The 14,524-nt window shown below is 51.1% G+C and overlaps 1 protein-coding gene across 1 annotated transcript; it reads right to left on the reverse strand.

Moving 5' to 3' along the window:
• Nucleotides 1-2,775: 2,775 nt before the first annotated feature.
• Nucleotides 2,776-7,936, reverse strand: LOC149346582 (uncharacterized). The gene is made up of 3 exons (XM_089585421.1): nt 7,631-7,936; nt 3,547-3,625; nt 2,776-2,876 (listed from the first exon to the last, which is right to left on the reverse strand). The coding sequence occupies exons 1-3, from the start codon at nt 7,934-7,936 to the stop codon at nt 2,812-2,814; spliced, it is 450 nt and encodes a 149-aa protein (XP_089441547.1). The 3' UTR covers nt 2,776-2,811.
• Nucleotides 7,937-14,524: the final 6,588 nt, after the last annotated feature.

The following is a 14,524-nucleotide window of genomic DNA, read 5'->3' on the forward strand; positions in this document are numbered from 1 at the left end:
ATTAACGCCCAAAACCTCCGTCCCATTTCTCTGACTTCGTGCTTGGGCAAACTGTTTGAGCATGTCATCCTCACCCGTCTCACGCAACACATGGAATCCCATGGACTATATCCACGTACTATGGTAGGATTTCGATCCCACCTCTCGGCACAGGACGCCCTACTGCAGATTTCACACGCTATCCTCAATGACATGTTACATCACACCAGAGCAATCCTGGCAGTCGACCTCACCAAAGCATTCGACAAAGTTACGCACAGCGCCATCCTGCAGGGCATCCAAGAGCTGCAGTTGGGGCCTAAGACCTACAACTATATCCGGGCCCTCTTAAACGATCGCACAGCCTCACTGCATATAGATGATATACAGACCCGCACCCCCCCTTCACGCTTGGTAATATTGGTACCCCGCAAGGGGCGGTGTTATCTCCCTTCCTCTTCAACCTCACCCTCATCCCCCTGGCCAAGGCTCTCAGCCGCATCCCGCACTTAGGACACACACTTTACGCGGATGATATAACGGTTTGGACCACATACGGCTCGGATGGCGACATAGAATCGACCCTTCAGGAAGCCGCTACAACTATCGCTACTCACGCGGCAAACATTGGGCTTGAATGCTCCCCCACAAAGTCAGCACTCCTCATAATCCACCCGCGGCGCGTCCCTACCTCCCCCATCACTATCTACCTGCATGACACTCCCATACCGCAAGCACCTACCCTCCGCATTCTTGGCCTGCATTTACAGGACACGGGGAAAAACAACCTTACACTGAAAGCACTAAAACAGTCCACCTACTCCGTCATCTATCTTCTTAGAAGGGTTTCACATTCACGAGCCGGTCTAGACGAAGCAGATGATCTCAAGGTGCTGCATGCGTTCGTGCTTAGCCGCATTCTTTACGCCACTCCTTACCTAAACCTCTCCTGTTCGGATAAAGACAAGATCAATGCTCTTATCCGCATGGCTACCAAAGCAGCGCTAAACCTACCAAAAAGCACTAGCACGGACAGACTCTTAAAATTAGGAATGCACAACACTATACAAGAACTTATAGATGCACATCGCTACACACAGTACCTTCGTATGGCTGGCACGGAAACTGGACGATATATACTGGATTCTCTGGGCATTCGCATTCCGGCACACACGACAGACTTCATCTCTCTCCCTGGCGCCATACACTCCGCGCTTATCCTGAAACCCCTTCCTAAGAATGTCCACCCTGAATACCATCAATCCCGCCGAGTCGCGCGATCCAAACCTCTCCATAAAGAATATGGCACTTTAGAGGATGTGCGCTGGGTGGACGCCGCGTGTGGTACAGACCGTTCAGTAGCTGTGGCTTATCATCCAGCAGCCCCCCATTTACCCATTTCATAGACCCACCTTGTACCCCGGAAGAAGCAGAGGAAGCAGCTATAGCAATAGCCATTGCCCAAACCAATGTGGCTTATATACTAAGCGATTCCAAAACAGCCATTCTTAACTTCGCCCGCGGACGCGTCCATCCCCCTGCGTGGCAGATATTGAGAATGTGCACCCTAAATCCCGATAGGAGTATTGAGCTCGTGTGGGTGCCGGCTCACTCTGGCAATCCCTGAAATGAGGCCGCCGATAACATAGCCCGAGGACTTATTTGCCGGGCAAATGGCGACCCCAGCCGGGATTTCTCGAGGGAGCGGGCACACACGTTCTCAGAACTAACTCAACAAGCACGCCTTGCCCGTCGACTCTATCCCCCTCCCCACCCCCGCCTATCCCACTCCCAACAAATCCTCTGGAGGCGACTCCAGACCCGAACTCTTCCTACCCCTCAGCTTCTATCCCACTTCCGCCATGTTTTCCCAGAGTGCACTCTCTGCGGAGAACCGCACGCCACCCTAGACCACATCCTCTTCGGCTGCCCTGCCGATCCTCCCCCGCAGGGACAGCCCGCCATCGGTACATGGGAGGAATGGGAGGCCCTCCTTGCGTCGCAGGACCCGGACGCGCAACTTCGCTGTGTGAACCGGGGTGCCAGTGCCATGGCCCTACGTGGCCTGGACACATGCGCGTAATGTGAGGGCTGTGCGGTGACCCTGAGATCTTGTACGGTCCAAACTCACTTGCTTAATAAAGTTTTCCATCCATCCATCCATTCATCAAGTACAATTTTCAGTTTCATTACGTCCCCTCTTTCTCTTTCTTCTTTCGCTCCCACCTCCTTCCTTCTTGTAGGGTGCGGTTCGGGTGTCCACCGAAATGACAAAGAATTTCCTTTCCTCAAAAAGCGTTGCGTTCAAAGGGCAAGATATCGCGCCGATTTGGTGGTGGGAGAGAGAGAGAGAAAACTTTAATTACACAGGAATTCGGGGCACGCCCCAGGGTCCCCGCACCACTCCACTGCACTCAAGTGTTTATGTTCCGAAGGTCCATAACACTGGCAGCACGGCCGGTGGCGATGGTCTGCACGGCCGGGTCCTCCGAGCACAGCAGGGTCTCCCAGTCCTCCCAGGTCTTGAGGTTCTCTACGTCCCACGGGGGAGGGTCCGCCGGGAAGAGGGAAATGATGTGGAGGGAAGAGGCGAAGGGTTCTGGGCATAGAGTGCATGCCGGAGTGGGGAAGGAGGGATGATAATGGGCTAGGTTAAGGGGTGAAGGGAGTGTGCGTGTCTGTAGTCTTCACCAGAGTGTTGCGTGTTTGTTATCTAGGGAGGGGTGGGGCGGGGGGTTGAGCTGGCGTAAGGCTCTGTGCGCCTGGGTGGTGGTGGTGAAAAACATTTATGGGAAATTAAGTTCTTTACAGAAAGGTGATTGGGGTAGGACCCTATTGGCCCTTTCCCCTTACAATACTGGGTGGAGCCCCTATTCCGGTGCCCCATTGGCAAGCAGGTGGTGGTGAAAACATTTATTACGAATGAGCAGGAGGTATGTTTGGATCAGCCCGTAAGGGGCCGATCCTTACAAACACTAGGTTGAGGTCCCTAGTATGGGACCCCAGTGGCGGTTGCCGCCGCCCGGGCGCGCCCGACTAAGGCTTGTTGGGCCTGTAAGTCGTGGCAGCCGAGCAGGGTCGCCTCCCAGTCCTCCCGGGTTGGGTTGGGGATGGGGGAATAGCGGGGTTGGAGGGGCAGGCCCGCACCATGTGATAGGTCTCAGAAGACACTGCACTACAGTGTGGGCAGCTGCCGCTAAAGGAGGGGTCAAAATGTTTTAGCGCTGCCGGGCACAGCAAAGTATTGGTGAGAAGGCGGAGAAGGAGCCGCTCATCCGCCTTCTTCAGGCCTTTACATGGGCTAGGGTAAAGGCGATGACAATTTTGATAATATGTTGTAATATCTTTGAATGTATAGACCGGATTAAAATCGGGTTCCTGATCGGATGGGGAGGAGAAAACAGCCCGGTGAGAGAGCGCGCGGGCGGCTGCGTCTGCTGCCTCGTTTCCTGCCAACCCCTGATGAGCAGGGGCCCATATGAGGTAACGGTGTGCGGGGTCCGTATCCCGTATGCAATTTTGGTATATTCGATAGGCTAGGAAGGGAGTGCAGCCTTGTTCAAGCAGCGCCGCCCGCGTCCGTTGAACCAAAGCCTTTTGGCTCTTTTGGTCTTGACAGCCGAGCAGGGCCGCCTCCCAGTCCTCTCTGGTGGGGTTGGGGTTGGGGGGGATAGATGGGTTTGATTGACACGCCCAAACCATGTGGAAGGTGCCAGCCACCTCCCCACAGAACTGGCACGCGCCATCAAATGATGTATTGAAATGTTTAAGCACCGCCGGGCACAGCACAGTGTTAGTAAGAATTTTGATGAGGAGGCGCTCGTCAGTGCGATCCAGACCCTTACAAGGGGCCTGGTAGCGCCGGTGCTCCTCCTTGTAGTAATCGGTGATTTGTTTGAATGTAAGGGCCAGATTGTCTGATTGGGAGTACCCTTCCAAGGACAGGGAGATAGCCCGGGGAGAGAGTGCGCGGGCGGCCTGATCGGCCTGTTCGTTTCCCTGGAGTCCCTGGTGACCGGGGGCCCAAATCAGGTTGCGCGGAGTTGGATCTTCCCATCGACAGCTATATTCCAGTATGCGCCAGGCAAGCGGGGGAGCCCAGCCCAACTCCTAGTTCCGACAGGCCCCTGGCGAGTCGGTGATGATGTGTTTTGACTTGGGATTCGTGAGAGCCAGAGCAATGACAATCTCCTCCGCGTTTGTTGCGTTGTAGGCTTTGAAAGTGAGCCCGTTAACTGTGTTTGTGTTGTGTACGACTGTGGCCGTGTACCACCCCCCGTGGTATGGGCCGGCAACGTCTACGTGATACACGTGTTCTTGGTTACCATAGTATCGCGCCAACGATTCCGCGCGCGCCTGGCGACGACCGCTATGGTCTTCTCTGGACATGTTGCGGGGAAGGGGTCGGACCCGGAGGGCGCGTCTCCAGGGTTCTGGCACTCTCTCCCTTTCCTCAATGTGGTAGTTATGTTTGATGCCTAGCCGGTCCAACAGGCGGCGACCGGACGTGGTCTGTGCAAGACGCGTGTATTGGTTGACTAAGTGGGCTTCTCGAAGCTCCCGAAATGTGTTCACCACGCCCAAGGCCAGAAGCCTCTGGTTGGACGTGGTAACCGGGAGATTGAGACCCCGCTTGGTGACTTTCCGCAGGATGACCTCCAATTGGTCATCATCGTGTTTGCGCAGGTGCAAGTAGGGAGTTGAGTAGAGGATTCTACTCATTACGAAAGCATGGGCAAGCCGCAGTGCATCCTTGCTTCGTAATCCGCCCCGCTTGTTGGAGACCCGGCGGACCATGCGGCCTACCTGGTCTCCCACCGTGCGAAGTTTGGCTAGGGTGGTGTCGACTCTGCGTTGGTGGTGTATGAAGAGGCCAAGGACGCGGATCTCCTTGGCCTCCCGTATCGGTCCAGAGGGGAGACTGATGCGAAGCGGTGTTGTGTCCCGAGGGGAGGGACGTAAGTGCACAAATTCTGATTTAGCTGGGGCGCACTGGAGTCCGCAGTAGGCCGCGTAGTCGTCGACTAGGGTCGCCGCTGCTTGCAGGCAGGACTCCATGTGGCCCCGGTTACCTTGCGTGGCCCAAATTGTAATGTCATCCGCATAAAGAGCGTGATGTATCCCGGGTAGAGAAGACAATTTGGAGGGAAGACGAAGCATTGCCAAATTGAAGAGCAGGGGAGACAGGACCGCGTCTTGAGGTGTTCCCCTCGAGCCGATGGTGTATGGCCCGTGTTCTGCATCTTGTATGCGTATATAGGCTTGACGGTCTGTAAGAAATTGTCTTATGTAATGGAATGTTTTGTGGCCACAGTTGGTGTTACTGAGGTGGTCCAGGATTACTTCATGTTTGACGTTGTCGAATGCGCCTTTTAGGATCCAAATCCAGGACTACCTTGTCGTTGTGGGGACATTCTACAGGATCTAAAATTTCGTGGTGGAGCTGCAGAAGTATATCCTGTGCTGACTTGTGAGGACGAAAACCGAACATAGTGTCCACGAAAATGTGCTGTGTTTCGAGATAATCGGAGAGTCTGTCACGCACCATCGTCTCCATCAGCTTGCCAACACAAGACGTGAGGGAGATGATGCGAAGGTTCTCCACATCAATAGGTTTGCCGGCCTTCGGAATGAAGGTCACGAGAGCCGATTTCCAATCGAGAGGGAGAGGAGTCTCTCCGTCCCAAATGCTATTGATGTATTTGAGGAGCGCGGCGTAGGCTGCGTCGGGAAGGTTGGCCAAGAGCTTGATCGTAACCTTGTCGCGCTCGGGTGCAGTGCCCCGCTTCATCTTGCTTAAGGCCGCCCGGAGGTCGTGGAGCTGGAACGGAGTGTCCAGCTCCGTGTTCTCTTCGCCTGCATAGGAGTATGCCGCCGACCGGGGGTCCTTAGTGGTGCACAGGTATCGATCCCTGAGCGTGTGCGCTAGCTGTGTTGTCGATCCTGTAAAGTTGTGCAATGCCCTATGTAAGTGGGGTTGGGTTTCCGTGCGTGTTTGTATTGGATCGATGAGAGCGCGGAATAGGCGCCACGTGTTGCGGCCAGACGTCTGGCACTCAGCCGCGTTGCAAAGGTCCACCCAGTGAGTGTCGGCTAGCTGAGTAGCATATTCCGCTGCCTGTTGTGTGAGTTCGAGGATGCGTTTCTTTAGGCGTCTGTTCGATTTCTGTTTCTTCCATCGTTTGCGGAGGCTGCGGCGGGCCTCCCAAAGGCGGAGCAAGTGGTTGTCCACGTACGTTTGTGTTTCTTTTAGCTGTATCTGCTTTTCGTGTTGTGTGAGTGTAGACGTGAGCGATTTGGACCATGCGTCGTATCCCGACTGGAGGGGGTCTACGATGGGTAGAGAGGTGCGGAAAGTCGTCCAGTCCGGGACACGAGCTTGTGTTAGTGGGCGTTTCAGGGGACGCATGTATATGGTTGTGTTGATTATACAGTGATCACTACCCAGAGTGTCTTCTGTATTCAGCCAGTCGGCATGGCGTATGTTGCGTGTAAATGTGAGGTCCGGGCAAGTATATCGTTGAATTGAATTGCCGACACGTGTTGGGTTGGCGGGGTCAGTGTGTAAAGTGAGTCCAAGTGTGGAAAGAAGTTCCGCAAGCTTCCTCCCACGTCTGTCCTCCCGGGGGTACCCCCATAGCTTGCTCGCGGCGTTGATATCCCCGACGATCAGAAGGGGATCCCTTCCAGCCACCTGCATAGCTTGGGTGAAAATTTCATTGAACGTGACGCTCTTACGTTTAGGTGGGCAGTAAATGTTTAGAATGTGTACAGGTGGGTCAGACCGCTTTAGGGGCAGCACTGACACCATCGTGTATGGGAAAGGCGGTGTTGTGGGGAGCGTGACCTCCTGCGCAGTATACTGCTTGTGAACAAGTATACATGTATGCGGTTTGTGTTGAAATGTAGTGTAGTTTGTTAGTTTGGCCCCGGCGCCGGGTTCCTGAAGGGCAACCACGGCAACGAGGAACTCAAAGGTCTCAAGATAGAGGCGGAGATGAGTCCGCTTCGTGCGGTTCTTGAGACCACGGCAGTTCCACTGCGTTAGTGTAAGCGGCTGAGTTGTTCTTGCTCGCGATTTAGGGTTGGGGGCCATGGTCGGAGGCGGAGGGTTTGGTTACGTTGTTAAGACTCCCCAGTCCGCTAGTGCCCGGCGCAGACGTGCAGGAGTCTTCCGAGAAGTCAAACTCATCGGGAATAACTCTGTTGAATTTGGAGGGGCGGTTAGCGTCCCTGATGGGCCCTACGCGTTTAAGGACGCGCGGATTGTCTTTTATCCATTTTTGGATAATGTGAGTTACGGCTTGTGTCACCTGTGCGATGACACTCTCCAGCTGACGCGCAATGGTATCGTGGATAATTTTGGGGAGGTCAGCCAATTGTGTTTCAATCGCGGTCACCCGGATCTCCAGGGCCGCGGCACGACTCTCCACAGGAGTAGAATCTCCCTGTCTGTGATGGTTTCTTCCTCGCCGCTCGACGCGGGCGGATTAGGGAATTGGGCTTTGAGCGAGTTAAGCTCGCTGGCTAGTTTTTCGTTTCGAGCTCGCAAGAGGGCGAGCTCGCGCTTGAGTTCCTGCGTCTCGGCGGTGCTGGTGGGGGAGGAGGGAGGAGGGGAAGGAGAGGAGGCGACCCTCGCCCAGCTGCCTACCTTGGGTTGGTTGCAGGCGGCGCCGCCAGATGAAGCGCTGAGAGCTGGGAACTCCGCTGCTCCGGGTGGTGGCGGTACCGTTGCTGTCTTGCCAGGGGGAGGCCGTGGCGTCTTCTGGTTGTTTTGCTGTTGGCCGGTGGCGTGACTTCCCCGTGTCGCGCCGGAATTGGCTCCCTTGGGTGGCTTGATTGGCGGCCTGGGCCCTGGCTGCGGAAGACGGATGAATTTGCTGGTGCATTCTCGGGAGCTGGTGAGGTGCGGGCCCCCACATATTATGCACATGGGATTGCAAACGTGGGGGACCATCCCCTCAGCACCAACCCCCATGTTCTGGCCACAAAGGCCGCATCTTTCTTTGACCGGGGTGGGACAGTTGCCCACCCGGTGCCCCAGCGTGCCGCAACGATAGCACGCTGGCACCGTTTTCTTATACTCCTTGACGGGAGTCAGTTCTGCGTTGTAGTGGACGTAACGCGGAACGCTGCGTCCCTCGAAAGTTAGCACAGCTACATTCGATGTTCCCAGCTTGCGCACATGGACTAATTCACCACCGCGCCACTGCACACTATGTTTCAAGGATTCGCTGGTTTCAAGGTTCTGCACAGTAATCACACCACGCCACACATCACCGGTGAGCTTCAGGTGTCCGTGAAGCGGAAGCGATCCTTTGCTGGTGGTAATTTGGAGTCTGTCAGAAGCTTTTGAGCCACCTCGGGGTTCTTCGTGCCACAGACGATAATATTTTGTTCCCAGTTGGGAGAAATTGTAATCGCATTCATATGCTCTCTGCGGATGAGTTGGGAAATGGCAGTGCCGAGCTCACCGTGCTGGAATGTTGTTTTGAGGGCGACCGTACTGCGTGGCCGCAGCACAATCACGTAATCGTCAGGGTTCATCCTGACCGTTGGCTTGGGCGTCCACTTGGAGACTGGTGAAAATGTCTTTTGTGGAGATTTAGAAGACGGAGCGCGAGCGTCTTCCGTTGATGATTTGTCGAGAGGAGTCTTGGGCATTGCAGCTCCTCGTGCGTTCTGCCGGCGGCGGCGCCGGCTCTCAACGACTTGAAAAAGGGCAGCTTGCTGCGCCGAAATGGTGGATGGGCCATCCTGTGGCTGGCTTGCAGGGACAGACGACCACGACAGAGTCGCGGGGTCGCATCCGCTTTGTTCAGGCAGAGCCATGTTGAGAGGTTGACCGGCGGGCGCCTGGGTCAGCTCACTGAATGAGTGCATGCGCTCCTTGGTGAATCCCCGATCAGAGGCCACCTGAGCCCGGTTTAAAGAACCTCGGGCTAAAAGGTTGGCGGCCTCGTTTCCGGGATTCCCGGAGTGCGCGGGCACCCATATCAGCTCCACTTGGCGGGGCGGGGGGGCATCGGGCGAGTCCAGTATGCCAAAAGCAGGGACATGGACTCGGCCTCGAGCAAAATTTTGAATCGCAGTTTTAGAATCGCTTAAAATGTACCGGTATTTCGTGCGGGTGATAGCAAGTGCAATGGCGGCTTCCTCTGCAGCTTCTGGGGAGGTGTCTGGAGGGAGAGGTAGTGTTAGGAGGGTGGATGAAGAGGAGTCCACCACAGCTGCTGTCGCTTCATCACCTGTGCAGGCAGCGTCCACCCATACGGCGTCCGGCTGGGGGCCGTACGCTCGATGGAGTGCCTTCGCACGGGCTCTGCGGCGCTGCTCATGGTGGGACGGGTGCATATTCCTCGGGAGCGGCCTGATGAGGAGCTCTCGGTGAAGGGATCGTGGGATGGCGAGGAGGGTTGGGTCGTTGGCCGGCATTTTGATTCCGAGGGTGTCCAGGATATACCGACCTGGCGGTAGTGGCGTTCCTCCCTTTCTTTACGGTGAGGTTCGGGTGTCTTTCGTCAAAAAGCGTTGCGTTCAAAGGGCAAGTCATCGCGCCGAACGTGCGGTGGCATTCCTCCCTTCCTTTACGGTGCGGTTCAGGTGTACATCGCGATGACAGAGAATTACTACATAATTTCCTTTCCTGAAAAAGCGTCACGTTCAAAGGGCAAGGTACGACCGCTCGATCGAGTGGCCGTGGGCAAGGCATCGCGCCGAACGGGTGGTGGCGTTCCGTGGACTGCCTGGCAGCGCTACAACACGCTGTCGCGTTCCACTCCTGAAGGCGAAGCTTAAGTGTCATTAATTAGGAGTTAATTAGTATATAGTCAATAATCAGTAATTAGTCACTAATTAGTAATTTTTCATTACTTCGTCATCAATTATGTGTGACGTCATCCAGTGGTAACGTCACCAGTGTCACAACATAGCCAAAGTGGTGCGGAAAACGCTTTCGCCTATACGCACTTTAGACAGCCAAAGTGCCCCTGAATTTTTTGCTTCAGCACTAGGAGGCATTTTCCAGTCTCAGACAACTGGCTTCATTGCGAACAATGATGTCGTTTTATAATAACACACATCAAGCGCAACCTAGCTACATTTCAAGTACCGATTATTTAAAGTTTACTTCTCCCCTGAGGAGATATATTTATTGATGTTATTCAGAAATTGCGAATGTATAGAGTCTCACTCACCCTGTCCTAAAGTGTTGCGTACACCGTCACACACCACAGTAAATTTTCATACGAATTCCTCATATCAACTTCGGTACCTTAGTGCGTTCTTGGTGCACTACCTGGGAAAATTCTTTCGGCACAGGAAGCATCAGTAGGGGCAGAAACAAGATAATTATGCCAGGCCGAAGTCAGCGAAAAACCCAAACCTAACTCCAAATATGCTGTGAATAATTTAAAGACTCAAAAAGAAAGAAAAATGCTGGAAATGCATTCCTTGGAAGGCTTAGGTACCTATAATAAAGGTATTCAACAAAATGTACGAATTTCAACAGAACTGGAAGCTAGTATATATACTGCAGTGCCGTCTTCTATGTCCTAACTAGAACTTTTATTCTACCATCCCAGTTTATTTTCTCTTGAATCAGAAGTGCCCTTCTCAAGACAGTTTAAATCCGTACAATTTACAAAATAAATTCCAGAACCTCTCCGCGGAGAATAACGCAAAAATTTCTTTTGCGTCATCAAAGTTATGGGTTTGGTGAACTGTTCGGAGCAGTGTTAGAGTGGATAAAAGATTTCTGTAATTTCATTGCCAATTCCACAACAATGACACCACCGTAAACTGCGTGTCTTTCCAAATGTTAAATCTCCTGAAATAAATATGTCTACGCACACTAGCAAACTACCGTCTCGTGATCTGGGGATATATTGATTGTTATAGTGAAATTTTACATTGTTTGGAAGAAATTTCGTTATGAACGGTTTCCCGCTCAAAAAACCTTTCTTCCATAAATTCTGGGTATGTTTGGGTCTTTGCGCCGACGTAGTGTTCATTTTCTGTCAGGCCTGCAGACTTCAATTATATTGGGGATCTAGTTTGTCCACGACTACATTTTTTCTCAATGAGCACATTTATTGGGTTCTGAAAGCACAACGTTCGTAAAACTCCGTGAACAGGTCTTCTTTGTGTCTAAAATGCTTATGTTTGTGGTTAAATAGCTAGCGCTATAGATTTTTATTGTAATTTAGATAGCGACAGCCACACGTACTTTCTATTATCGCCACCGCAAAGCTTCTTTATGAAAGTTGGCGAGGAAATTTGAGCGGATGATTGCTTCTCAAACCCTCTTCAGTCCACTTTTCCACCGGTCGTTCCTACAACCCGGAAATAACAGGGTCGGGTGAAGCGAGTTCTACCCGCATCGCGAGTGAAGATATCCCCCACCGCACAATTCTCTCAGCAGAGAGGAAGCTGTCACTTGGAGACGATTACAAACAGGATCTTTCCCAAACCTACATATACTAAACAAAATGCACCCTACGATATACACGGACAAATGTCCCTGGTGCGACGAAAAACCTACTCTATACCACATCACATGGGCCTGCCAAAACATAGACGTGGTCCCCAAAATACAAAACCCGAGTGCGGAGCAGTGGGAGACTCTGCTGTCCAGCGACCGCTGTGAAGACCAAAAAGTCTGGCACAGCGAGCTCAACGGGCGGCAGTGGCCAGCGGAGCCCTGGACTGAGGGCAACCGACCACTGATTAGAGGCGGACGACTTCGACAGAGAAGGCTCCTGGGGGTAGAACCAAGACGTCTCTGAAGATGCCCCCAAACCGCAGGAAATACCATTAGTGAAAATAAAGTTTTCCCTCCTCCCTCCTCCAAGCGCTGCTTAGTGGGTTTTTGCGAACACATTGCAAAGATCAAATCATCCCAGTGCAAACTAAGGGTGGCGTTATACCTTGTAAACTCAGGGTAGCGTTCTAAACCAGGTGGCCGAGAACCTTGTAAAAATCTTCAGCCCTCAATGCGCCATGAAGCTGCAAATTAAAACACTGCGCACTACTGGAGCCCCTAACTATAGCATCTGTTTAACACTAAATGTCAAAATATTATTTTCTCAGTATTGAACTTCTGCTGACGAGCATCTCGAAACGACGGCCACCGCAGACCAGTCATGATAATGGGCACTAAACTAGAAATATACCATCAAAGGGATAATTATATAGCCAAACCTTCTGGATTTTTTTCCCTCATAATTTGCAACCTCCAGGTGACCACTAAACCAGTGATAGTTCCACATATTTAGAATATCGGATATATTAGACGTTCCTAGACATTTTTCCGTTTGACTGATGCGAATGGCTCTGTGACAGAATTTAATTCATTTGTTTTCTCTGTTTGATCCTACTATTAAATTTCAGTAGCGTATGCCTGAAGCCGTTATATTCTCGACTGACCTGCTTTATTTTGCAGAGATAAGCTATGAGTCAAGGCGTGCACAACCCTGGGCACCTTTCTGAATACCTTGAGTAGTAGCTGCCTTTTTTCACACCAGGAGAAATTATTGTTCAACATTTTTCGCTGACTTCCACTGCGCTTTGCGTATACACACACGCATGCCTTCGGCATCATTGCCGAGCTTTTTTTTCCTCTCGATGAAAAACAATAACTTGTTCTGTTTTTTTTTAATATAAAGTTAGTTGTTCCAGGTCATGTTATCCTGCGAAATACATAACCACAACGCTAGCGAAGAAATCTGTATGAAGAAATAACCTGATACAAGTTGGTCCTACAAATGTCGTACAGATATCACTCAGTTTGCATCACATTTGTTTGACAAAGAGCCTATATGAGGTTATTGCTTCATACGGTTTTTTTCAGTAGTGCTGTATTAAATGTGAATCGAATACTTTTCGTTTCCTGACACAGCAGTGTAGAACCCCCCCTCCCCGCAAATGAAACAGCGAAATCTCACCACATATATGAAGGCAAAGAAATGCTGGAAACCCAACGTCACACTTCCTTAAGCAAAGTGTGATTTGGGGACAAGTATTCTGGGCTGATCTGCATAATTCGTTTGCGTTTCCCATGATCGTAGGCAAGACTACGAGCGTCATGCTTGGCGTCATGTAAACGTGCTTAAAATAAGAGTTTTCTTCAAATTGGCATGTGCTTTTTAAACTATTACTTGTCATCAAAAGCACACTTCAATGGAGCAGGAGAAAATGTACCAACGTACTACGGAAGATCCGGGCCACAGTAGGAAGACTAAAGCTGGAGCGGTGGCTACGATGCCAAGCTGGTCAATGGAAGACTCAGGCAGAAAAGAAGCAGCGGAGACCGGAGCTAAGGTTACACAAAGAAGATAATAAATACGCTTATAATTAAAACTGTTCTGAAATTATGCGAAACCACGTCATGACGCTGACTGCTGCAACTATTCAAGACGTCACTATTGTTCACCTTTATTTTTTCTTCATTAGCTGTACAGATAGTTAAGAAAAACAAAGTACGGCACTAAATATAATAACATGTGGTGCTGTTATTAGTTTGCAAGGAACATGGGGCGGCTGGAAATGTCTAAGATTTGAAGTGAAAACCACTCTGATTAATTCAATATGTTCGAGGGAAAAAAACAGACTAGTGCGTAGATGCGGCAGTGCCGTCTGAAGCAGACAGCTCATTACGCGAGCGAAAGAGCGCGTGCCTACGGTGGCGCAGACGAACAGCAAAAGTATTGCGCTGACATAATTTATGTGCAAATCGCCTGGGGACATAGAAGAGAGCAACCGGTCATGTCATCTTCGTGGACATGTCAACGCAATACGCTTGCTCAGTATTGAGAAAGTCTCAGTGGAAGAGATGTAAAAGCTTTCTGAAGAAAGCGAAATGTTATGTTTCGCAGTGTGCCTGCGCTGTATATTATAAGCAGCGCTGTGGTTAAGTTACGAAATCAATATTTCGAAGTTTATTTTCGGACTTTTCAATAGCTGGTAATTGGAGAAAAACTGCAAGCAATCATCCCCAAAGTTGCAGTGCCTCCAGTGGCAAAGGGAAGAAAATGAGCATGCGAAGTACTTGAGATTCCAACACGGGTAGTGGGACCTGTGATTAAAGCTGGTCTAGAACAATGAGACGTTTTTGTATATAATGAAATCATTATCATAGTGAGGTGCGAAAACAAAAAGCTAGTTGAACAAGGCTGGTGGCACGTTTGCGCATGGGCACAGGAAAGGGCATTAGTCAGCCAGTTGGTGGCGCGCGATACAGTGCTCTATGGTGTACTTTACTGTGACACGCTGACCTCGTATAGTGCACCGCATATTTATGTTTTGCTCCTGCTCTTTTTTCTGTTTTAGTGCAAATATACATCGCGGCCACTTCAATAAAAATATGGCCAAAAAATGAGTAAATCGGAGCTGAACGGAAAAAACTAGGGGACACCGTATAACGAGCAAATCCATTCACGTACGTATACAAAGACTGACTGAAGAAAGAGAAAACACAAGAAAAACAAGAAATAGAACGGAAGAAAAACTTGCATGGATCAAGCGTCACCTGGATAATAGAAAGGGT

The sequence above is a fragment of the Amblyomma mixtum genome, chromosome 4 (assembly GCF_055824585.1).
Source record: "Amblyomma mixtum isolate Tamu chromosome 4, ASM5582458v1, whole genome shotgun sequence".
Taxonomy (NCBI): Eukaryota; Metazoa; Arthropoda; class Arachnida; order Ixodida; family Ixodidae; genus Amblyomma; species Amblyomma mixtum.